The following is a 26,472-nucleotide window of genomic DNA, read 5'->3' as shown; positions in this document are numbered from 1 at the left end:
TTCTTTCCTTATTTCAAAAATTATTATTGTGTCCCACTGTCCACAGACACTTGTTAGCATGGTTCAAGGCTCGCTCGTGCACTCTCTTCCCACTCACATTTCCAGCCACATCATTTTTAAAAATTAATTAATTTTTTGGCTGCGTTGGGTCTTCATTGGTGCGCGTGGGCTTTCTCTCGTGCGGCGACTGGGGGCTACTCTTTGTTGCAGTGCACGGACTTCTCATTGCGGTGGCTTCTCTTGTTGCGGAGCACAGGCTCTAGGCTCGTGGGCTAAACAGAACACAGACTCAGTAGTTGTGGTGCACGGACTTAGTTGCTCTGTGGCATGTGGGGTCTTCCTGGACCAGGGCTCAAACCCGTGTCCCCTGCATTAGCAGGCGGATTCTTAACCACTGCACCACCGGGGAAGTCCTCCAGCCACATCTCTGAGTCTCCGCATCTCCTATGCCTTTTCCTAAACATATCACACAGTTTCATGTTCGGTACATTTGATGATGTTATTTCTTCCATGTGTTATTTCTTCCTCTATTTCTTCCCCTGCTTTTCTGCCCCTTCTAACACACACACACACACACACACACACACACACACATACACACACAAACACAAAGCAAATCCAATGCCACTTACCCTAGAACCTCCTCTGATGTCCAGCAGCTCCAGTCGGTCCCTCGTCTGGACTCACGTTGTTTTTCTAAGCCGTCAATGCAGCACCAATCTCAGGTTGAGATCATTATTTTAGCTTCTCTACCAGATAGGGGGTTTTCTGAGGAAGGAATTGCATTTTATTCATCCTTCGCTTATCCTCTGTTGCTTAGCGTAGTCTTACACTGGCAGATGCTCAGTCAGCGTTTAACGAGTTTGACTGCATGTAGCTTGATCTTGGCAAACTTTATATATTTCAAAATCTATAAGCTTATAAATTTGAGTGTCTTTTTTCACACTGTAGGAAGATTTACAGTAAGATTCCTCTATCGGGCTTCGCTGGTGGCTCAGTGGTTGAGAGTCCGCCTGCCGATGCAGGGGACACGGGTTTATGCCCTGGTCCGGGAAGATCCCACATGCCGCGGAGCGGCTGGGCCCGTGAGCCATGGCTGCTGAGCCTGCGCGTCCGGAGCCTATGCTCCGCAACGAGAGAGGCCACAACAGTGAGAGGCCCGCGTACCGCAGAAAAAAAAAAAAAAAAGATTCCTGTATCAATAAATATCCCCTCCTCATTTAAAGAAAGACTTGATCTACCTAAAATTTTCGGACTCTACTTAGCATATAGAAAAGACCATGAAACAGTAAAGAAGGTGTCTGCAGTGGAGTGTTCATCTGTGCCGTACACTGTGCTTTGGCGCTCCAGAGTTACTCACTTAACCCTCGTAATAGCCCTGTAAGAGGGGACCTATTATTAGCCTCCACACATAAGGAAACTGAAGCTCAAAGAGGTCAAGTAACTTGCTTACAATCACTTAACTAGATCTGGGATTCAAGTCTGGGCATTTGACTCCAGGGATCCCACTTTTAAGCACCGTGCCATTCCCATTCAGGGTGACAAAAGCCATCTGATCCTGTGGCTTGTGCAGAAGTGAGCTGTAGTTCTTGTTCGTTATTTGCTGAATGATGAACAAGAAATGGAGACCTCTGCAGGCCTTCCCCTAGGGGTCTGAGAACCAAATGGAGTTCTGAGAAGTCACTCACACGCAGAGTGCTAGTATAAATTCAAGGTTTAAAAAAATGCATCTTAGTCTTTTTGACTAAGGGAGACATCATGGTCAGTGAACCTAATTGTAGTCAGTTAAATTAGCTGTGCTGTGCTAAATGATTTGCACTATAGAAAAGCCAGGAAGTTCCAGAATTGTTCTCTTACACTTCCTGTACTTCCACCTCCACCCCCAGTATTTTTTTAACCATTGTCAGTGACTTAGAAGTACAACGATATGAAGTCAACCGTTAATATTTATATTACACCAAGAACAAGAGAAATGGGAAAAGTAGGAAATAATACTAAGTGTTTTGACTCATAATTGCAACAAGATTTCTGTGATAATAGTTTAGAATGATACTTATTGCAATATGCGATACCTGGCATATTGCAGTAAGGTCTAATCATTATGCCTTGCCTGTTGATTTTTTTAAAAAATTCCAAATAGAGAAAAATACAAGATTGGCAGCCTCTATTTTATACATTGTTTATGTCTCACAGCCATGTTATGGAGAATGCAAAATTCTTAGGACTTTTATTGATAAAGCAAAAGCCTTTGAAGAAGCTTATGGAAAGTTGTTTTGGGCCTCAACCACCCCAGAGGTGCGTCCTCCTCTATGACTGAGGCTACTTTGGTGGAAATGCTTGAGAAGGACTGATTTTTGTTTGTTTTGCTTTGTTTTGCCTTTTATGCCAAGGTAGAATACAGAAAGAATCGTCAACTTATAAAAAAGGTTATATCAGCCAGAAAGTTCCATGCTAGATGTCTCATTAACATAACCATAATCGTCAAGGAGAGGAAGTATTGGCCTCCACCGCCTCCTCTTCCTCAAACACTTTCCCAGAGATGCACTGTGATTCATTTCAGCCAATTGCCATCTTTTGTTGGGAGAGAAGTAATGGCCTAGGTGGGTTCTGCTGTGAAAGCGCTTCTTGACCTGAGTCCCTAGCCCCAAGTAAAGCCGCACCTTTGTCTAGGAATCTGCCTGGTTCATTTATCATCTGTCACTGATTTTTGTCTGGGAACCAGAGACCAAAACTCTCCAGGGATACCACTTACATTCTTACGTGACTATGGTTTTAATGACACAGTCCAGGAATATCCCTTTTTTTATGCTAATTTCCCTCCTTTTCAAAGAAAATGGCCCTGAAAATTCTGTAATTTTGTACAGTGACCTATTGCAATTAGCAAGCAAGGACAAACCCTGCCATCTGACTGCATAGAAAAAAAAAATAACAAAAGGAAAATGGACACAAGTCCAGTGGCGTTTGCAGCCTCGACATTTCTGGAGACTGTTTTATCAGCACGCCTCTGCACCCAGATCTGGGCCGTGCCAGGTACCACTTCCCTGGCAGCTGGCTGATGGTGTGCCGAGTGGTTGGCTCTGCCAGTGGCTCTCCCGGGGAGCATCACTTCATCTCATTGGCATGTTCTTATCTGTCATGAGAAATTAAATGTGTGCTTAAGCTGGTGCTCGTAAGGCTAATGAAGGTTTTTAGGAGTTTTTTGTTGTTCAGTTTGATTTATGGCAGATCTGTCAAGACTTAAGTTTTTTATTTGCTCTCTGTTTTTCACCCCCGGTTATGGAGAGGGAGGGGTCTCTTTGATTTCCTTTAACAGCATGCATACCATTTTTTAAACACATCTTTTTCACAGATGAAACAATAACTTACTGTTGTCAGTTTCAAGATCAAAAGCATAGACCCATCTGTAATGACTTGGAACAGTTACTAAACAAAATATTACCTTGTAATGTCTGGAGACTTAGGCAGACAGGCCATGGAGAATGCAGCAGGAGGATAAATTGCTGCACAGATTGTCAGATTGCCAGAGAATCCAGAGGACTGGCTCCAGGCAGGCAGTTCATTCTTCCTTGTAGGACAGTTTGCTTTTATTCACACGTGGGAAGATAAAGGGTTTCCCTTCTCAGCTGCTCATGGAACAGGGGATGTGTTGAGAGGAACTGGCCTACTGTGCTCAAAGCAGGCAGCTCCTAGGGTTCCTGGCCCTTTATTCCTTTTGTCCAAGGAATCAGTCCATTGTCTGCTAGCTCTTGGTCTCATGTCTGGTGCCAAATGCCACATGCTATTCCATTTGGTGTCATTGATGGCTTTTCCCACAATCCAGGGTGACTCACTGCATTCCACAAAAGGTAGAGGATTTATTTTTTTGATTTTTCTGCCTACTTGATGAACTGCCTTTCTGCTGTCTCCCAATCTGGTGGGAATTTGAGACTACAAAGGTGGAACCTGCTTCCCAGACAAGGATAGAGGTGAGGAGGAAGGTCATTGTTAGACAGCAAGTCCAAGTTCTGTGAAACACAGCACTGCCAGTTGTGAAGCAAACCTCTATGCAGACTGTGAGTCTTACTTTTAGGTCTGCTAGAGGTCTTCAGAACCACTCAAGAAGGTTTGGGGTTCAGTCTGACTGTGAATTGAAACAGGTTTACCAATCTAGGAACACTGCACAGGATGGCACATATAACCATGGTCAAAGCTAGAAGTCACCTCTGAGCTCTTACTTGGGTTTCCAATGGCATTGTGCATGTGCAAATACAGGTGTAGATCCTTTTGAAAAATTGGGACAGAGAGTACTAACAGTAAATATATCTTTGGGGCAGGTGTGGGTGGTGAAAGGCTTTCATAAGAAAAGATATCATCCTCCAGGGAGTCTGCTGAAAACTGAGAGCATTGCTTAGGACAGACTCCTTTCATGGTTTCCCATTAATTATTTTTCCCTCTCACTGCCACTCACATTTTTCTATTTTCATCTCTTTTCCCCTTTTAATTCTAGGAATGCAGTTATTAACTTCTAATCTGTGAAAAGGAATCCTTATCTGTCAGACCTCCAGACAGGCAATAATTTGGGTGTTTTGCCAAAGGTGATACCGCAGCCAACCCTCAGCTTCAGTTCCCCACCCTGGGCTACAGCTGCCTCCTGCTGTTGTGATGGCTGTGCCCTGATGAACCTGTCAAATAACTTTTAATGATGGCATTTGTATACACAGGGCATGCCCTGTCCCTGCTAGGGTTTAGTTACGTGTTTGCAGCACATCAATGAAAATGTGAGAGGGATGGTGCCTGTGGGGTAACGGTGATTAAAGTGTGTGTGTGTTCCCATTTTCTTTCTTTGAACTTCTTCCAGAAATGTTTACCTACCATGACTTTGGGAGGATGCAACCAAGTTAGAGTTTTACTGTTTTTATGTGGTTTTGATCTAGGAAATTGTATGTATTGTACAACAACTTAGTGTAATGGCATACATTCTTATCTATTTGTGTAAAATATTTATAATTTTGCAACCTTTCCTTTCAACTGTTCCATAAAAATCTTTTAAAAAAATTCCAGTTATTCAACCACGAGAAAGAAGAGCATCCTGTCATTTGCAGCAACATGGATGGACCTCGAGCACATTATGCTAAGTGAGATAAGCTAGGCAGAGAAAGACAAGTACTGTATGATCTCCACTTACATATGGAATCTAAAAAAGACAAGTTGGTAAAAACAAAGAATGAAATGGTGGTCACGAGGGGATGGAGGGTGGGAGAATAGGACACATGTTGTTTAAGGGTACAAACTTGCAATGAGTAACAAATATGCCCTAGAGATTTAATGTACAGTATAGTGAATATAGACAACAATATTATAATCATCAAACAAGAGACTAGAAATTAATTATTCCAACCCCTAAGAAGAAATGATAATTATGTAATGTGATAGAGGTGCTAATTATCCCTACAATGACAATCGTATTAAAATATATAAATGTATCAAATTAACATGTTGTATACCTTACATTATACATTATACAATATTATATTATTACATTATTATTATTATATTATTATAATATATATTATTATTATACATTATACAATATGTATATTACAATATACATTATTACATGTTGTATACCTTACATTATAGTGTTATATGTCAAATATATTTCAACTAAAAAAATTTCAAACAAGTTCTCACTGATTATCAATTTAGACTTTTCCTCACTGTTTTTGTTAGAACTCATTGGAATGCACATAGAAGTTTAAGGAGAGATTGGTATGGTATCGTCATCATGATTTGGAGAAGAGTATATATGTTGTTATTTCTTCTTGGAAGAAATAAATATGATTAGAAAAATATTCTGATTTATTAATAGCAACAAGTTACTAGGTATTTCATCTTTGTTCTTAAGTTTGCAAAGTAAGTATCTCACTTACCTGTGCAAAGAACAAATGAATTTGAAACTTATTTAAAACAAACTGAGAATCAGTTGCGTAAGTCAAGCACAGTAATCTGACTCACTTTAATTTTGCAAAAATGCTTATTCTACTTTATTATACAAAAATTCATTTAGTATTGCCTATCTTCCATGCTTGTGAGCACTCTTAAAGATCAAAAAATCCATATATCTACCACACTAATGATTTTCTTTTCCTTTCTTGCTTTTCCACACTTTTCTTGCTTCTTCATGCTATTTTGTAATGACAGGATTAAATATTTTATGTATCTTTATAATCACGTTTGGTTTTTAAAAACCAGCTGTTGCAAATAGAAGAACATTTAACTTCATTTTGATTCAAACAATATTTGGAAAGCTGTCACACGTACAAGGTGTTTGAGATAGTGACGGATATAGAAAAGTCCCTAACCCCACGGAACATTGTCTAAAAGGAAAACAGGCATTATTTATTTGTTTGATTGTTTTAATGTATTTATTTATTTAACGAGTACTTAACACTTTATCTCCTAGGTACCATTCTAAATAATTTGCAGGTATTAACTCATGTAAGTAATTGCATATGATGAGTGTTTCTAAAGAGAGATGACCCTTTTTGTTTGGATTTCATTATAATTTAATAATAGGCAACGACTGAGATCTGGGGCATGTAAACACACGGCATTTCTCTCATTTTATCACATCTTCAGAACGTGACACCTGGACAGGACAGAAGAGAAATTGGATCCCTCATATCAGGAAAGGAAGGCTGAGTTGGGTTCACGATCTTCTGCATCTTTTAGCAGTTTGGTCCCTATGTTGGCTTTGGCTGGTGTGACTAGTTGTACTCACATTGACTTGGAGTGATCTTTTTCTTCCCTTAACCTGATGTTGTCATTGTTGTTCCATTGACTCTTTCTATACTGTTCAATTTTGGGAGAAGTTGATGAAGAATACCGCTCTTCAAAATTGACTTGCTAACCCCTATTTTTAGAGAAATTATCCTGTCTTGCATACTTGACTTTCAAGATGACAGTTTGCAAACTAAACTTCAACTTGAGTATTCTTAGGAAGGTCTTTTTTTTTTTAAGCTCCAAATCTAATTTTGTCTTTTTAAAAAAATTTTATTTATTATTTATTTTTGGCTGTGTTGGGTGTTCGTTTCTGTGCGAGGGCTTTCTCTAGTTGCGGCGAGTGGGGGCCACTCTTCATCGCGACGCGCGGGCCTGTCACTGTCGCGGCCTCTCTTGTTGTGGAGCACAGGCTCCAGACGCACAGGCTCAGTAGTTGTGGCTCGTGGGCCTAGTTGCTCCGTGGCGTGTGGGATCTTTCCAGACCAGGGCTCGAACCCGTGTCCCCTGCACTGGCAGGCAGATTCTCAACCACTGCATCACCAGGGAAGCCCTAATTTTGTCTTTTGAAAGTTCATAGAGCTTCCTATTGCTTTTCAAGCAACGTATTTTAGAAACAATATGTTATACTATTTTGTTTTTTTAACATCTTTATTGGGGTATAATTGCTTTACAATGGTGCGTTAGTTTCTGCTTTATAACGAAGTGAATCAGTTATACATATACATATGTTCCCATATCTCTTCCCTCTTGCGTCTCCCTATGTTATACTCTTAATTGTATAATTTATACTGTGGTATTTCAAAAGCCTTTAGACATTATTCTGCTTTCTTATAAACTTCATTTTACAAATCAAAATAAATTATATGAGTTAACCAGAAGTTGCTGTTAAGAGTGGTAAAGAAGAGAAAGAGAAGTGTGCAAATTGCATGAGAATAAGATTTTTACCCTGTATTGGACAGTCTTTTAATTCTAGAACTTTCTTTTTCTTTACACTTTTTTAAAAAATTGAAGTATAGTTGATTTACAGTGTTGTGTTAGTTTCAAGTGTACAGCAAAGTGGTTTAGTTATACATATATTTTTTTTTTCAGATTCTTTTCCCTATAGGTTATTACAAAATATTGAGTATAGTTCCCTGTGCTATACAGTAGTGGAACTTTCTTGGCAAAAGGGAGCTTGTGAGTTTCTTTGAGCAAATTTAGGAGAATATCATTTTTGTGATAACATTTTCTTTACTACCTGTCTTAGTCTCTCCAGTCTGCTGTAACAAAATATCACAGACCGGGTAACCTATGAACAACAGACATTTATTTCTTACAGTCTGGAGGCTGGGAAGTTCAAGATCATGGTGCCAGCAGATACGGTATAGTGGATGGTGAGAGCCCCCTTCCTGGTTCATAGCCATCTCCCTGTGTCTGCACATGCTGGAAGGGGCAAGCAAGCTCACTGGGGCCTCCTTTATAAAGGCACTAATCCCATTCATGAGGGCTCTGCCCTTGTGAAACTAAGAACCTCCCAAAGGCCCCACCTCCTAATACTGTCACATTGGGCATTAGGATTTTAACATATGAATTTGGTTGGGACGCAAGCATTTAGACCATACTTTAAGCAAATTTAGGAGGTCCCTAGAATATCACTTTTGTTATAACATTTTCTTAACTAAATATTTTGATTTTTGTTTGTTAGTCGCTTTCTTATAAAAATTGGAACCTATCTCTTGTGTTGTTCACAATTAACTAGTTCCAAGCTATTTCTTATCTAGAATTGGCCACTTCCCCCATCTTGTTTCTCTGTATAATCAAGTTTACAATCAGTCACTAATTCTTAGTCTCAGTGTGAAGCAAAATTTCAGTTGGGTAAAGATTATAATCTTATGTGTATGTGTTGTCTGGTAAAGTTGACATTTAAGGGGAAAAAATGTATATACCAGTTCTTTGTACTGGTCTAAATTTTGAAATGAGCTACAAGTGTGCTTTGTTTTTAGGTCCGTATTGTGGAAGCATGACTGTGCCCAAAGAACTCTTGCTGAACACCAGTGAAGTAACTGTTCGCTTTGAGAGTGGATCCCACATTTCTGGGCGGGGTTTTTTGCTAACGTATGCCAGCAGCGACCATCCAGGTATAGCAGAAGGACCAACATAAATCTGTAAACCTTTATCTGTCTAAGAATTCCTCTTGCTAGTCACCATCTCCGGACAGAACTGTGACCTCAGATCCAGAATTAAGATGTGAGGGAAGAGAGGAATGCAGTGTCTTTGTAAGTAGCTAGGTCTGAACTGAATACTTTCATAGCCCACGTTAGACGATCCGCTGACTTATGTGGGAGAGGGTTGATCTCATTTTCCTAGAAATCATGGATTGTGTATCTTTGGGGCTACCCTCCTGACCCTCCTAAGGTCTGGCTGTTCTCTGGAGCTCTCCACCAACCCCTTTGTTAGCTTAGGGGACAAGCCTTTTAACCAGCGACACCCCCCCACTCCATACACACCAGTGCACCAGCATGGGAGCATGAGAGTATGAGGAGGAGAAAGTCACTGTCACCAAGTGCCCTACCCATCCAGCTAGCGCGTGAGCGGGAGAGAAGGGGAGCATGAATATTGATGGGAAAGGAAAGCGTGGCCTCCCATCCAGGCCTCGAACTCCAGAGTAATTTCCATGCAGCCCAGGGTCTGCCAGGGCCACAGAGGTGCCCAGAGTTTCTGCTGTCAGGCCCCTCCTGCAGAAATACTCTGGGAAGGGGGTACCCCATTCATTTCTCACTCAGCCAATCAGATCTGAGCAATATCCTAGCAGGCCCCTGCATGGCCGGTGTTCAGCATACATTTCTCCCTAAGAACTACTGAAATGATTAAGGAAAGAAAGAACTTCTGCAGCAAGTGTGGAATATTTTGGAAACTATACTAGGTCCATCTAAAAGCACCAAAATCCACAGTATCTTAGAGTTTCCATTGCTGAGTATTAGTTCAGTTCTATAAATTGCTCCAGAGAGCACGCTGCTTTTAAGTCCTTGGTCCTCATTGATCAAAGCTGATAGGCTCTTTGCTTTCTCACTAAACTCCTGGCCCTGTGGTCGCTCGATTGCCACTAGCTAAATGGTTAAATTAAGATGTTCCTGAACCTTCTCTGAACCACACTGGGCTCTTGAAATGGTTTTCCTCCTGCCAGGGGAGCTTATACACATGGCCTTTTGTAGGTATGTAGTGAATAGTAACTAACCAGGGTTGGGTTTTTTGTTAGAAATAGATTCTGTTGTCATTCACTGGATAAATACTGAAGAACCGTCATTGATGGTAGAAAGGAAAAATGAAGGGAACTGATGAAATCCTGGGGGTAGTGTGTCAGTTTTTATTTATTTTTAAACAGAAGAGTTCAGATAACTAGATAACGAATAAATACTTTTCAAAAACTGTTTCATTTTAAAAGAAATCTTTAGAGCTGATTGCAATTATCTTTATTTATGACAGATTTAATAACGTGTTTGGAACGAGCTAACCATTATTTGAAGACAGAATACAGGTAAATACAGTGTCCTAGCTGTGCTGCAGTCATTTGTTGCTGAATATTTTGTTTTCCTTGACATCAAACCAGATAAAGTACCTTACTTGTACTTAATTTAATTTAAAAAAATCATCTATGTTGTAACTAATTAGGAATATTTGAAATGGTTTCTTATACAGCAGAGATCAGCCAACTTTCTGTCAAAGTCCAGATAATAAATACTTTAGGTTTTGCAGGCCGTGCAGTCTCTTTTGCATCTGTTCATACAGTTTCTGTTGCCTCTGTAGTGCAGAAGCAGCCATAGACAGTATATATGTGAACGAATGAGCATGGCTGTGTTCCAAAAAAACTTTATTTCAAAAAAAAAAAGGCGCTGGCTGGATTTGGCCCATGGGTCACAGTTCGCTGACCCTTGAGTTCTACTCTAGTACCAATGAGCCAAAATGGAGTCTAGAGTGCATTTTTTTACCGGGCCAGCATTTGGGAGTGACTTTGTAATTCTGGAGGGGTTCATTTTATCTTTCCCACAAAAAAGAGACCTACTGAGAATAGGAGATGAAAATTTTCATCCCAGCTTTACTTTAACTGGAAAAATGACTTAATCTCTTAGATGTACGTTTTCTCATCTGTAAAGTAAAAGTCTAGAGGGGGATTTCTCAGCCTTGGCACTGTTGATATTTTGGATTGGATGATGTGCTGTTGTGTGCATTGTGGGCGTTTAGAAGCACCCCTGGCCTATATGAGCCAGTCACGATAAATGTCTCCAGACGTTTCCAAAGGTCTGCTGGTGGGCAGAAATCACCCCTAGTTGAGAACCACTGGTCTATAGGTCATTGTCAACAAAAACACTAACAACAACTCTAACTCATTAGAGTGTTTTCTTAGTACCACTACAGCTCTCTGGAGTTAGCATATAGATAGCTCACGTGAATGTTCCAGTACACCAGCCAGGCAGGTTCTGTTTTACCCCAAAAACAGAGGCACAATAACCTGCTTAGGGCTACACAATAAATAAGAACACCCCAAAAGTCAAGCTTAAGAGTCCATGGTCCTATCCATCTGATACTCTAATAAATGAGATTCTTTTATAGTGCAGAATCAACTCTAGTGTTTACTAATATGAAGGTCAGTTGAGAAAAGACAAAAATGAAAATGACCAGTAATTAAATGTTGCCCTTAAAGTTGCTGTTCATCCAATGCAGACATTCAGCAGCATTTTCTTTCCAGCCATACGTGTACAGTCCCAGTGGTGACAGGGCCTCTGGGCATCAATAGTCATTTCCTATCCTCTTAGAGAAAGGAATATATTCAGCTCTACAGTGTGATGTTATGGTGTCAGATCATCTAAGCTGTAGCCCAGCCTGTTTGTAGAGTTTAGTTAAAGATGAGGTGTGATGACTAGTACAGGGCCATATTCCTTCATCCATAAGTGTGAAATGCAGAAAGCTTTAAAAGTCAAAAGATTTTTGTAACTCGTTTGGTGGCAGTACCTGATTAATGTGACCTTAAATTCATCTGACAGCAAAGTTGGACTAAATTAAACATGAGGCTATTTTGTCTTTATGTATTTGACCTAATGTGACTATCCATATATTTGATACAGAGATATTAATGTTTTGATTAATATTTGCAGACCTCAGTGGCGTCGTACATCATATACATTATTGGCACTGTTTTACTTTTCTAAAATCCCCCAAATTCTGAATTCTGAAATACATCTGGCTCTAAGGGCTAGGATAAGGAACTGTAAACCTGTAATAGGATTTCCATTATTTCTGTTTCTTAATTCCTTGATTATTGCTGTAGTGCTGGATTCCACTAGGTCAGTGGGGAAGAATTATGAACCATTGATTTGGGTAGTTTTGATCATTGGATTCTGTTACACATCTAATTTGCTAAGTCAGCAGGAGGAAGCTGAGAGGAAATGAAATAAAAGCAACTGCTGTTTTGGAATCTGCTTGGGCTGGTACATTCTTCTTGAACAAACCAAGCAAACATTATTGTAATATGGTATATATAGAAACAAGGGCCTATGGCATTCATCGTTAAAGGTGTCAATGTTCACATAATATTTTGAGTTTCCTTTTGCACGTTTTTTAGATGTATGGTTGTCTCTCATGGCCTATTGATATGTTGATGCTTGAAGGAACTACAGAAGAGGAAACTGAATTTAAGGGGGATTATATGCAATATTCGGGGTCACATAGCTAGTTAGGTAGTAACAGAGCCTGGGTCAACACACCCTAAGCCACAGCCAACCATACCATATGCCATGACATGTTTCTGAAAAGTTTCTTGAAAAATGACTTAAGTAAATGAAATCCTAATTTTCAATATACCTCTTTTAGTCAAACTCATAGAAACAGAAAGTAGTTACTGGGGGCTGGAGGTTAGGGGAAATAGGGAAAGGTTGATAAAAGGGTATAAACTTTCAGCTATAGAGATGAATAAGGTCTGAGGATCTAATGTATAACATGGTGACTATAGCTGATAACACCATATCGTGTAATTGAAATTTGTTAAGAGAGTAGAACTTAAATATTCTCACCAAAAAATATATATATATATACGTGTGTGTGTGTGTGTGTGTGTGTGTGTGTGTGTGTGTGTGTGTGTGTGTTTGAGGTGATGGCTGTGTTTAACTAGATGGGAGGAATTCTTTCAGTGTATACGTATATCAAATCATCATGATGTACACTTTAAATATTTTACAATTTTGTTTGTCAACTATACCCCAGTAAAGCTAAAACAAATATACACCTTTTTTCTGATTGCAAAAGTAATTTATAACTAATGTGGACCATCCCTCTCCAGGCATTTAAACTTGACTAATTCAAATTGAGGTGTGCTGTAAGTATAAAATATACTGCAGATTTTGAAGACTTATTTAAAAAAAAAGACTGGAAATATCTTGATAATTTTTCTGTTCATTACATGTGGAAATGATACATTTTGAATATATTAGGTTAAACAAAATATATGAGTAATATTAATATTAATTTTGCCTATTTCTTTTGATTTTTTTAATGTGGCTACTAGAATATTTAAATTAACATGTATGGCTTCCATTATGTTCCAATTGGGTAATGCTAGTAGAGTGAATCCAAATTTACAGAGTTAGTAACACAGAAAGTGATAGTTTCTCAAACTCCTACACTCAGAGAGAATCCAGAGATATTCTTCCTTGTTATCTTTTTATCCACAGAAAACATAAATTGTTATTTAAACATTTCTTTTCATAAAGACAGGATTATGCTATATATACTGTATTTAGAAACTTTACCTTTTTACTTAACATTTCTTGGACCCCTTAAAATCAATTAAGATGCTTTAGGGAAGCTCATTGTTTAATAGAGTTTATAATGAATTTTGATATCAAACAAATAATTGTGTAAAACTTGCCTTCAGATGAATATTTTAGATAAGTGTGTGTTTTCACAAATCAGGTTTCTGATTTGTCATTAAAGAAAGATATTCCTGCATGTTGTATAGAGGAGAGAAAATACTTTTAAGTATAATTTCACACTAAGTACAACCTAATAAAATATAAATTCTTTATTTTTTTTCCAGCAAGTTCTGCCCAGCTGGTTGTAGAGACATAGCAGGAGATATTTCTGGGAATGTGGTGCATGGATATAGAGATGTAAGTAATTGAGGGTAATTTTATGGCAGGGAGGAAATTACAAAGAGTTAGTGCTTGTTGCTCTGCCTAAATTCTTTACAAAGTAAAGTCAAATAAGATATAAAACTTTGTAGATAGATGCACAGTTCTCTTTTCTGAGAATAAATAAGTATAAAAACCAAGGTTATTCATGGCATTCATTCCTATTTTTAGCATTTCCAGTTAAGCATACTATAAATGAAATGGTAAACAAAACCCTTTATATTATTTATATTTATATTAATTATACCTAAGGGTATAATTCCATCCAATTTTTATAAGAGATCATCCTTTTGTTATAATTTATTTCTTTATTTTAATGCTCCAGTTGATTCATGTAATACAGCCAAGGACATGAACATTTTACATCACAGAATAGTGACATTATATCTAGGACCAGTGAAGCCATATGCCCTGCTCATATATATTATTCCCCTCCCTCCTTGCACTCCAATTTCTAATGCCTATTGAAACTCTCTGGGTGATATAAATTGTTCCCAGAAAAAAAGAATTCACAAGACATCATTTTTCTAAAGTATATATCTTATATCCAGATACACAATCCTTTATTTCTTACTATTTACAGATTTCTATCCTGGAAGTCTGATACCTGATTTTTAAAAATTTGCTATTCAAAATAGTTGGGTTTATAGCTTACGGGAAGGGGCTTGAGTTATTAGAAATGTGAAATTCTATATAGTGATGGAACTTTTCTAAGAGTTCTTTATGCACGGGGAAAACATACGTGTTCTAGGAGATTGATCACATATCTCCAGCAGGAGGAAAATAACTTGGCTTTAATTTTGCTTTCGGTACATCCTGATTCTGGAAGCAGCAGGTTTTGTGATTTTGCTCTTTGTTTCCTTTTTCTTGTGTTGTCTTAATTTACAAGATTGACACAGGATATTTACTTGGACTAGAAACTGAATCTTAAAATGATTTACACTACCTCAATTTGAAAATACACTCGGCACAGGCTGAAGTCCTAGATGACTTCAGGAAATTAACCAAAAGAACTAAAAAGTTGAGGTATAGTCCCCCTAGCAGTATAAAGTTTTAATTTATTATTTTCCTGTCCTGTGTAAGAAACTTAAGAATTATATGCAGAAAGAGAAATAGCATTGTTTCTTTCTTGCTTTATTTGTTGATCTCACCTCCTCTTGACAGAGCTCTCTTTTTCAGAGTAACAGGTTAATGGTTTCCTGGGTGGTAGGCCTCAGTACATGATCTGGAAGTGCTAACGAACAGGTTTCCTATTTGACGCACTAACTGGTTTTACACCATTTGCTTCCAGTATGATTTCACCTGGAGGGAAAATTTGTATTTTGAAAACTAATCTCTTCAAAGAAGTCTGATTAGTGTCTTTTTTTGGTATATGTTGATACTGTGTGTATATTAGATATCTATTGCTACATGACTATTACCAAAAACTTAGAAGCTTGAAACAACACATATATTCTCTCTCATGTTCTGTGGGTCAGGAGTTTGAGCATGGCCTGCTGAGTTTGAGTGAGGGACACTCACAAGGGGGTATCCAAGGGGACACAAGGGTGTCAGTGGGGCTGCAGTTTCATCTGAGTCTTGACTAGGAAGATATTTGTTTCTAAGCTCACATCGTGTTGGCAGCATTCAGTTACTGATGGGTTGTTGGATTGAGGACCTCAGTTTCTTCCTGGATTTTGGTTGGAGGCTGTCCTCAGCTTCTTACCATGTGGACCTCCCCAACATGGCTACTTGCTTTTTTTTTTTCTTTCTCCCTCTGATTATTTTCTCTCCGCCATCTGTGTACCATCTTTATTTTTTTTAATTTTATTGATGTATAGTTACTATATAATATTATATGTTACAGGTGTGCAATATAGTGACTCACAATTTTTTTAACATCTTTATTGGAGTATAATTGCTTTACAATGGTGTGTTAGTTTCTGCTTTATAACAAAGTGAATCAGTTATACATACGTTCCCATATCTCTTCCCTCTTGAGCCTCCCTCCCTCCCACCCTCCGTATCCCACCCCTCTAGGTGGTCACAAACGACCGACCTGATCTCCCTGTGCTATGCGGCTGCTTCCCACTAGCTATCTATTTTACGTTTGGTAGTGTATATATGTCCATGACACTCTCTCACTTTGTCCCAGCTTACCCTTCCCACTCCCCATATCCTCGTGTCCATTCTCTAGTAGGTCTGTGTCTTTATTCCTGTCTTGCCCCTAGGTTCTTCATGACCATTTTTTTTTCTTAGATTCCATATATATGTGTTAACATATGGTATTTGTTTTTCTCTTTCTGATTTACTTCACTCTGTATGACAGACACCAAGTACCTCCACCTCACTACAAATAACTCAATTTCGTTTCTTTTTATGGCTGAGTAATATTCCATTGTATATATGTGCCATGTCTTCTTTATGGCTTAGGTAGCTTCCATGTCCTGGCTGTTGTAAATAGTGCTGCAGTGAACATTGTGGTACATGACTCTTTTGGAGTTATGGTTTTCTCAGGGTATATGCCCAGTAGTGGGATTACTGGGTGGTATGGTAGTTCTATTTTTAGTTTTTGAAGGAATACTGTTCTCCATAGTGGCTGTATCAATTTACATTCCCACCAACAGTGCAAGAGGGTTCCCTCTTCTCCACACCCTCTCTAGCATTTATTGTTTGTAGATTTTTTGATGATGGCCATTCTGACTAGTGTGAGGTGATACCTCATTGTAGTTTTGATTTGCATTTCTCTAATGATTAGTGATGTTGAGCATTCTTTCATGTGTTTGTTGGCAGTCTGTATATCTTCTTTGGAGAAATGTCTGTTTAGGTCTTCTGCCCATTTTTGGATTGGGTTGTTTGTTTTTTTGATATTCAGCTGCATGAGCTGCTTGTAAATTTTGGAGATTAATCCTTTGTCAGTTGTTTCATTTGCAAATATTTTCTCCCATTCTGAGGGTTGTCTTTTCATCTTGTTTATGGTTTCCTTTGTTGTGCAAAAGCTTTTAAGTTTCATTACATCCCATTTGTTGATTTTTGTTTTTATTTCCCTTTCTCTAGGAGGTGGGTCCAAAGGACCTTTCTGTGATTTATGTCATAGAGTGTTCTGCCTATGTTTTCCTCTAAGAGTTTTATAGTATCTGGCCTTACAATAGGTCTGTAATCCATTTTGAGTTTATTTTTGTGTCAGCTGTTAGGGAGTGTTCTAATTTCATTCTTTTACATGTACCTGTCCAGTTTTCCCAGCACCACTTACTGAAGAGGCTGTCTTTTCCCCTTTGTGTATTCTTGCCTCTTTTATCAAAGATAAGGTGACCATGGGTGCGCGGGTTTATCTCTGGGCTTTCTGTCCTGTTCCACTGATCTATATTTCTGTTTTTTGGGCCAGTACCATACTGTCTTGATTACTGTAGCTTTGTAGTATAGTCTGAAGTCAGGAAGCCTGATTCCATTTTACTTTCTCAAGATTGCTTTGGCTATTCAGGGTCCTCTGTATTTCCGTACAAATTGTGAAATATTTTGTTCTAGCTCTGTGAAAAATGCCAGTGGTAGTTTGATAGGGATTGCATTGAATCTGTACATTGGTTTGGGTAGTATAGTCATTTTCACAATGTTGATACTTCCAATCCAAGAACATGGTATATCTCTCCATCTGTTGGTATCATCTTTAATTTCTTTCGTCAGTGTCTTATCGTTTTCTGCATACAGGTCTTTTGTCTCCTTAGGTAGGTTTATTCCTAGGTATTTTATTCTTTTTCTTGCATTGGTAAATGGGAGTGTTTCCTTAATTTCTTTTTCAGATTTTTCATCATTAGTGTATAGGAATTCAAGAGATTTCTGTGCATTAATTTTGTATCCTGCTACTTTATCAAATTCATTGAGTAGCTCTAGTATTTTTCTGGTAGAGTCTTTAGGATTCTCTATGTATAGTATGTCATCTGCAAAGAGTGACAGCTTTATTTCTTCTTTTCCGATTGGATTCCCTTTATTTCTTTTTCTTCTCTGATTACTGTGGCTAAAACTTCCAAAGCTATGTTGAATAATAGTGGTGAGAGTGGTCAACCTTGTCTTGTTCCTGATCTTAGTGGAAATGGTTTCAGTTTTTCACCATTGAGAACAGTGTTGGCTGTGGGTTTGTCATATATGGCCTTTATTATGCTGAGGTAAGTTCCCTCTATGCCTACTTTCTGCATGGTTTTTATCATAAATGGGTGTTGAATTTTGTTGAAAGCTTTTTCTGCATCTGTTGAGATGATCATATGGTTTTTATCCTTCAGTTTGTTAGTATGGTGTATCACATTGACTGATTTGCATATATTAAAGAATCCTTGCATTCCTGGGATAAACCCCACTTGATCATGGTGTATGATCCTTTTAATGTGCTGCTGGATTCTGTTTGCTAGTATTTTGTTGAGGATTTTTGCATCTGTGTTCATCAGTGATATTGGCCTGTAGTTTTCTTTCTTTGTGACATCTCTGTCTGGTTTTGTTATCAGGGTGATGGTGGCTTTGTAGAATGAGTTTGGGAGTGTTCCTCCCTCTGCTATATTTTGGAAGAGTTTGAGGATAGGTGTTAGCTCTTCTCTAAATGTTTGATAGAATTCGTGTGTGAAGCCATCTGGTCCTGGAGTTTTGTTTGTTGGAAGACTTTTAATCACAGTTTCAATTTCATTGCTTGTGATTGGTCTGTTTATATTTTCTGTTTCTTCTTGGTTCAGCCTTGGAAGGTTGTGCATTTCTAAGAATTTTTCCATTTCTTCCAGCTTGTCCATTTTATTGGCATATAGTTTCTTGTAGTAATCTCTCATGATCCCTTGTATTTCTGTAGTGTCAGTTGTTACTTCTCCTTTTTGATTTCTAATTCTATTGATTTGAGTCTTCTCCCTTTTTTTCTTGATGAGTCTAGCTAATGGGTGATCAATTTTGTTTATCTTCTCAAAGAACCAGCTTTTAGTTTTATTGATCTTTGCTATTGTTTCCTTCATTTCCTTTTCATTTATTTCTGATCTGATCTTTATGATTTCTTTCCTTCTGATAACTTTGGGGTTTTTTGTTCTTCTTTCTCTAATTGCTTTAGGTGTAAGGTTAAGTTGTTTATTTGAGATGTTCCTTGTTTCTTGAGGTAGGATTGTATTGCTATAAACTTCCCCCTTAGAACTGCTTTTGCTGCATCCCATAGGTTTTGGGTCATCATGTTTTCATTGTCATTTGTTTCTAGGTATTTTTTGATTTCCTCTTTGATTTCTTCAGTGATCTCTTGGTTATTTAGTAGCATATTGTTTAGCCTGCATGTGTTTGTATGTTTTACAGTTTTTTTCCTGAAATTGATATCTAGTCTCATAGCGTTGTGGTTGGAAAAGATACTTGATACGATTTCAATTTTCTTAAATTTACCATGGCTTGATTTGTGACCCAAGATATGATCTATCCTGGAGAATGTTCCATGAGCACTTGAGAAGAATGTTTATTCTGTTGTTTTTGGATGGAATGTCCTATAAATATCAATTAAGTCCATCTTGTTTAATGTATCATTTAAAGCTTATGTTTCCTTATTTTTTTCATTTGATCTGTCCATTGGTGAAAGTGGGGTGTTAAAGTCCCCTACTATGATTGTGTTAATGTCGATTTCCCATTTTATGGCTGTTAGCATTTGCCTTATGTATTGAGGTGCTCCTATGTTGGGTGCATAAATATTTACAATTGTTATATCTTCTTCTTGGATTGATCCCTTGATCATTATGTGGTGTCCTTCTTTGTCTCTTGTAATAGTCTTTATTTTAAAGTCTTTTTTGTCTGATATGAGAATTGTTACTCCAGCTTTCTTTTGATTTCCATTTGCATGGAATATCTTTTTCCATCCCCTCACTTTCAGTCTGTATGTGTCCCTAGGTCTGAAGTGGGTCTCTTGTAGACAGCATATATATGGGTCTTGTTTTTGTATCCATTCAGCCAGTCTATGTCTTTTGGTTGGAGCATTTAATCCATTTCCATTTAAGGTAATTATTGATATGTATGTTCCTATTACCATTTTCTTAATTGTTTTGTGTTTGTTAGTGTAGGTCTTTTCCTCCTCTTGTGTTTCCTGTCTAGAGAAGTTCCTTTAGTATTTGTTGTAAAACTGGTTTGGTGGTGCTGAATTCTTTTAACTTTTGCTTGCCTGTGAAGGTTTTAATTTCTTCATCAAATCTGAATGAGATCCTTGCTGGGTAATCTTGGTTGTAGGTTTTTCCCTTTCATCACTTTAAATATGTCCAGCCACTCCCTTCTGTCTTGCAGAGTTTCTGCTGAAAGATCAGCTGTTAACCTTATGGGGATTCCCTTGTATGTTATTTGTTGCTTTTCCCTTGCTGCTTTTAATATTTTTTCTTTGAATTTAATTTTTGATAGTTTGATTAATATGTGTCTTGTTGTGTTTCTCCTTGGATTTATCATGTATGGGACTCTCTGCACTTCTTGGACTTGATTGTCTATTTCCTTTCCCATATTAGGGAAGTTTTCAACTCTACTCTCTTCAAATATTTCTCAGTCCCTTTCTTTTCTTCTTCTGGCACCCCTATAATTCAAATATTGGTGCGTTTAATGTTGTCCCAGAGGTCTCTGAGACTGTCCTCAGTTCTTTTCATTCTTTTTTCTTTATTCTGCTCTACAGTAGTTATTTCCACTATTTTATCTTCCAGGTCACTTATCCGTTCTTCTGCCTCAGTTATTCTGCTATTGATTCCTTCTAGAGAATTCTTCATTTCTTGTGTTGTTCATCATTGTTTGTTTGCTCTTTAGTTCTTCTAGGTCCTTGTTAAACATTTCTTGTATTTTCTCCATTCTGTTCCCAAGATTTTGGATCATCTTTACTATCATTATTCTGAATTCTTTTTCAGGTAGACTGCCTATTTCCTCTTCATTTGTTAGGTCTGGTGGGTTTTTACCTTGCTCCTTCATCTGCTGGGTATTTCTCTGTCTTCTCATTTTACTTACCTTACTGTGTTTGGGGTCTCCTTTTCCCAGGCTGCAGGTTCCTAGTCCCATTGTTTTTGGTGTCTGCGCCCAGTGGGTAAGGTTGGTTCAGTGGGTTGTGTAGGCTTCCTGTTGGAGGGGACTAGTGCGTGTGTTTTGGTGGATGAGGCTGGATCTTGTCTTTCTGGTGGGCAGGTCCACATCTGGTGGTGTGTTTTGGGGTGTCTGTGGACTTATTATGTTTTTAGGCAGCCTCTCTGCTAATGGGTGGCGTTGTGTTCCTGTCTTGCTAGTTGTTCGGCCTGGGGTGTCCAGCACTGTTGCTTGCTGGTCCTTGAGTGGAGCTGGGTCTTAGCGTTGAGATGGAGCTCTCTGTGACAGTTTTTGCTGTTTGATATTACAAGGGGCAGGGAGAGTGGTTTGTCCAGGCTAAAATCCAGCTGGAGGAGGTCATGGAGAGGACATACTGGTTGGATGGAAACGTGGACCCAGGCAATTCAGCAGCTCAACTATCAGGTTAGCGGAGGCACCTTCCACCTAAAATGTTTATATTACATTTTAATACTTTGTCAATACTTTTTCGTACAAGTTGATTTTTCCTAAAGGAAGACTTAAGAAAATACTCCAGTTCTGGGATGATTCGATAACTGCTTTGAGAGTTGTCTTCTCATGCTGATCTGCTTGGCCATCTTTGTGGCTCAGTGAACTTCAGGGATGCTTAGTTCCATCAACCTTCAAGTTCATGAGTCTTGCATGTGTTCTCCTCAACTGTCCATTGCATTCCCTTCCCTGAAGAATTACATTTACATTATTTTGTTTGTTTAAGGTAATTACTAATTAACATAGGCTTTCCTATATTTACATTTCGGTGAGGTTTAGACCTCAAAATAGCTAGAAAATAAAATATAAATCTGCTGTTCAAAAGGAAATTTTTAAAAAGCAGGTTCAGTGAGTGTGAATTTTAAAAATTGATACCAAAAAATCCCCAACTTTAGAAAACATCAATTTTATTTAAGTTAGTGGGTGAGCAAGTGATTTCTTTTAAGGAAGTAACTCAGGAAAGGGCTGCTAATTTTATTATAATAATATGATAGCCAGATCTGGTGGTTATTCTCTTAGGGATGTATCCTATGGCCTGCATTTAATATTATGAAAAAATATTAAATAAATATGTGTAATTTAACATGCAATAATGCAATGAAATAAACTCCATAAAAGGGGCACATACCACTGGGTTCCCTCAATGCTGGGGACTGTGGGAAATGAGAATATCTGTTGGGCAATGAAGCTGATAGGTCGTGTTGCTTGTTGGCCTGTGAATCTGTCCTTGTTACCAAGGAGGCCCCTTGTACATGCCAAGTCCAGTGAGAGCTCTACACACAGGGCAGGGATGCTGGGATGAAGACCATCCCATCCCCAGACTGAATTCCAAGGAAGCCAGGTGATCCTAGGGACAAGAGAGTAGCTGCCCAGCCGACCACTTTGTTTTTCATTTGGGGCTGAGAGAGGGAGGCAGGCCTGCATGGACCCTATAAGAGGTACACAGGGTGCCCTTTAGAATCACAAGGTGATTCTAGACATCACCCAGTCCAGCCTTTTCATTGTGAAGATGAATTGGGAAGCCGGGTCCAGAGCAGGGAGGTGACTTACGCGCACCTGGTAGAGTTAGAGGCAGAGTCAGCATGATGCGCTAAATTGCTGAATTTAAATCCAGGACTTTTACAGCTAGCTCCTCTATTTTGTACCCTAAGCGTCTAAAACAGTATTAAGAAACCTTTTTAAGAAAATTCAGAAAAAATGAAAATGGAAGCTGTCTCTTTAAAGAGTACTAGCTTTCTCTTCTAATTCTTCTCTTTTTCCCCAAAAATCAAGAAGGGTAGTATCTGCATCAGTTTCAGCATTCTCATATTTCTCCTCTGTCATGAAATCCTCCCCCTTTTTTCACTATGATAGCAGTCATTGCCAAACTGACTCCCTTTGCCAAATCTAATCTAGTTTGGGAAGTATGAGCTCTCTACGTTAAAGATCACAAAAGCTCTCAATTTTATTGCAACCACATTAGTTGCAAAATACAGTTGGTCTCACTGGTCCTCCTAATATTGTAACCTAAATCTAAGGAAAACCTTCCACTGCAATAAGGTAAACAGTGTTGTCGTTAACACAAAGAGAAACTCCGAAGTTCAGTTATTGAAACACAATTTCATGAGCTGCTTTTCTCTTTTCGGCACTAGCCATTGCAGAGAAGCAGGGCATTGCTAAAATTTATTTAGGAAAAGATCCTCTTGGCCCCTCAGTCCTGGGCTAAATACCTAATCACCCTCCCCCATGGGTCTGTGCTCGAGGGGGACGTACGGGCCTGGGCACCCCGTGGAACAGTTCCACTTCTTCCTGCATTCCCACTTTCAACCACAGGATCCCCGGCTAATCAGAGCCTGCCAGGTACCCCTGCTGGGTTTGTCACACCAGCCAGCAGCCTTGGAGGGCTGAGCAGGTGCCAGCTGTTTGACCCTCTCAGAGGAGATTCAGAAATTGAGATGGAGGCCTTGGGCCCTGGGTTGCTCGTCATCACTCTGAGAACTTCATGAAGTTTTCTGTTTTATTCAGTGTTCTGTGGCTGACACTACCATTTTGGTTTTGATGCCTTGTTAAGTCTGATTTTAAAATGAAGCTATGGTATGGAAGGTTCACCTTTTCAAATGATCCTCAGTATGTATATTTAGTAAGAATGTAAGAAACTAATGTTACCTATTCTTGCTGAACAAGTTATCCCAAAACCTAGTGGCTTAGAATGACAGCCATGTTCTTTGCTGATGAGTTTGTGGGTCGGCAGTGTGGGCTGGTTGGTTCTTAAGCTTCCTTTACCTAGAATTGCGCCTGCAGCTGCAGTCGTGTGGCAGGTCATCTGGGGTGGGAGTCTCAGGTGGCCTCATTGACATGTGTGGCAGTTTGCCGGGCCACGTTACCTGCAGCAGAACAAAGCAAGCGCCAGGGCCCAGTTCAGAGTCGGTGTGGGAGGTGACCACACCCCCAGGAGGCGTTATTCACTGGGGAGCCATGAATACTGTGAATTATCTCCCTTCCTTCCTCCCTAGTGGAAGGGTTCCCAGGTTCATCAGCATAAATAGAATGACTCTGATGTCACTCTGAGATAGTTAGCCAATAATTTTTTCCACCCCCTTCTACTTTTTATTTAAATGAATTATAATTTAGCCATGTCAGGGGTCAAATAGGGATCCTGAGCACAAGTTGTAACAAAATGTAGAAGCTCCCGCTATATTTTAGATGTATTGTTGAGCCATTTGTAAGTGAGATGTTGCTGTGTTTCAGACCTCTTTACTATGCAAAGCCGCCATCCATGCAGGAGTAATTGCAGATGAAGTGGGCGGTCAGATTGGCGTGCTTCTGCGCAGAGGCATGAGTCGATACGAAGGGATCCTGGCCAATGGTGTGCTCTCAAGGCAGTAAGTACTTTGCCTTTTGTTCCGAGTGGAAGGTAACCCCGCAGGCACAAGTCATCAGCTCACAGTCTGGAAAGGGCTGCAGGCATGTGATACCAAGGGCATGTCAACTGGGAAAAATGTGTATGACTGCTTAGAGCAGCATTTATGCTGTCAGTGTGGAAGACAAATGCAGCAATAAAAAAGCTCACCGACAAGTAGGTTAGAATGGCACACATCTGAAGCCCCAGGACAGAGGAGCATTCTACTCTCAGGTGCTCCAGGGGGAGGGGATAAAGCTTATTCCTCTCTAGTTTTTCCTGATTCCGTAAATTACTGATCATCACCAATATCACCAAAGATACTGAAGGAGATAAGGGACTGACATAAACCCAGCAGAACCACTGAACTCCCTAGAGGATCCCTAGAGACAGTCTCTTAAGGATGAATAATAGTTGGGAAGTGAATAAAAGATGGCTTTTTTTTTTTTTAACATTGTTAACTTCTCTGTTCCATGTTATCCTCTGATCTTTTAGCTTCATAAGAAAAAAGTATGTCAATTGCTTTAAACACTTCAACCTCAGCTTTTAATGATTTCAGGTTTCCTCAGCTTCCTCAGTTTTCCTCAGAGTGGAAAACTAGAGCTGTTTGAACTAAAATAGGCCAGCCTTGTGATCCAGCTGTCCACCAGTATAAACAGGCAGCTCGGAGTGGTCCAGAGGGACACTCGCTTTGGAATGGCTGGCTGCCTAGTGAGGGAACAGTGCTCCTTGAGCCACTGTACAGTGTCCTTGGGGATTGGTTCCAGGACCCCCGTGGATACCAAAATCCACGGATGCTCAAGTCCCTTATATAAAATGGCATAATCTTTACATATAACTATGCACATCCTCCCATGTACTTTAAGTCATCTCTAGATTATTTATACCTAATACAATTAAATGCTATGTAAATAGTTGTAAATACAATGTAAATGTTGTGTAAATAGGTGCCAGCATGTGGCAAATTCCAATTTTACTTCTTGGAATTTTTTTTTTTTTTCCTGAATATTTTCACTCTGTGGTTGGTAGAATCTGGGGATGCAGAATCTGCAGATACGGCTGACATATGCACGTGTATATGTACACACATATGTACTATTTCCATAAATAAAATTTAAAAATATATATACATGTATTATATACACTTACATACATGCACACACATATGTATATACATTTTTTAATTTTTTATTTTATTTATTTTTGGTTGCATTGCGTCTTTGTTGCTGCGTGCCGGCTTTCTCTAGTTGCAGCGAGCGGGGGCTACTCTTTGTTGCGGTGCACGGGCTTCTCACTGCAGTGGCTTCTCTTGTTGCAGAGCACGGGCTCTAGGCACGCGGGCTTCAGTAGTGTGGCACACGGGCTCAGTAGCTGTGGCACGCAGGCTCCGGAGTTGTGGCGCACGGGCTTAGTTGCTCCACGGCATGTGGGATCTTCCTGGACCAGGGCTCGAACCTGTGTATTCTTAACCACTGCATACCAGGGAAGCCCTACATTTTTTTCACTTATGTACTTGCCTCAAACTCTTTGGGACATTAAAATTTATATCCTGATTTATATATTTATATCCTGATTTATAGTAAGAATGATTGCTTATGCACAGTAAGCTTTCAATGTCTGCTTGACTTTGACTTTTGAGGATGTTTCTTTTCTTTTTTTTTTTAAATTTAATTGGAGTATAGTTGATTTACAATGTTGTGTTAGTTTCAGGTCTACAGCAAAGTGATTCAGTTATACATATAGTCATTCTTTTTTAGATACTTTTCTCATATAGGTTATCACAGAATAGAGTTCCCTGTGTTATACAGTAGGTCCTTGTTGGTTATCTATCTTATGTATAGTAGTGTGTGTATGTTCATCCCAAGCTTCTGAATTATCCCTGCCCCCCAAGTTTCCCCTTTGTAACCATAAGTTTGTTTCAGATATCTGTAAGTTTGTTTCTGTTTTGTAGATAAGTTCATTTGTATCATTTTTAAAAATCAGATCCCACATTTGTATCATTTTTAAAAATCAGATCCCACATATGAGTGATATCATATATTTGTCTTTTTCTGACTTACTTCACTTAGTATGATAATCTCTAGGTCCATCCATATTGCTACAAATAGCATTATCTCATTCTTTTTTATGGCTGAGTAATATTCC

The 26,472-nt window shown here is 38.9% G+C and overlaps 1 protein-coding gene across 6 annotated transcripts in view; it reads left to right on the top strand.

Moving 5' to 3' along the window:
• The window catches only part of DCBLD1 (discoidin, CUB and LCCL domain containing 1), a 68,859-nt gene that overhangs the window by 29,351 nt on the left and 13,036 nt on the right, over positions 1–26,472 (top strand). For 5 of the 6 annotated variants that reach the window (XM_027087835.1, XM_027087818.1, XM_027087810.1 and 2 more), the window contains exons 3-6: positions 8,745–8,879; positions 10,225–10,276; positions 13,829–13,901; positions 24,177–24,310. In XM_027087835.1, the coding sequence (XP_026943636.1) occupies positions 8,745–8,879; positions 10,225–10,276; positions 13,829–13,901; positions 24,177–24,310 (394 nt within the window). The other variant, XM_027087844.1, reaches the window with a different exon arrangement.

Source organism: Aethalodelphis obliquidens, unplaced genomic scaffold, assembly GCF_003676395.1.
Source record: "Aethalodelphis obliquidens isolate GAN/ISIS:26980383/991018 unplaced genomic scaffold, ASM367639v1 scaffold3, whole genome shotgun sequence".
NCBI lineage: Eukaryota > Metazoa > Chordata > Mammalia > Artiodactyla > Delphinidae > Aethalodelphis > Aethalodelphis obliquidens.
The sequence above is the reverse complement of the archived record's forward strand: the minus strand, read 5'-3'. Positions and strand labels throughout refer to the sequence as shown.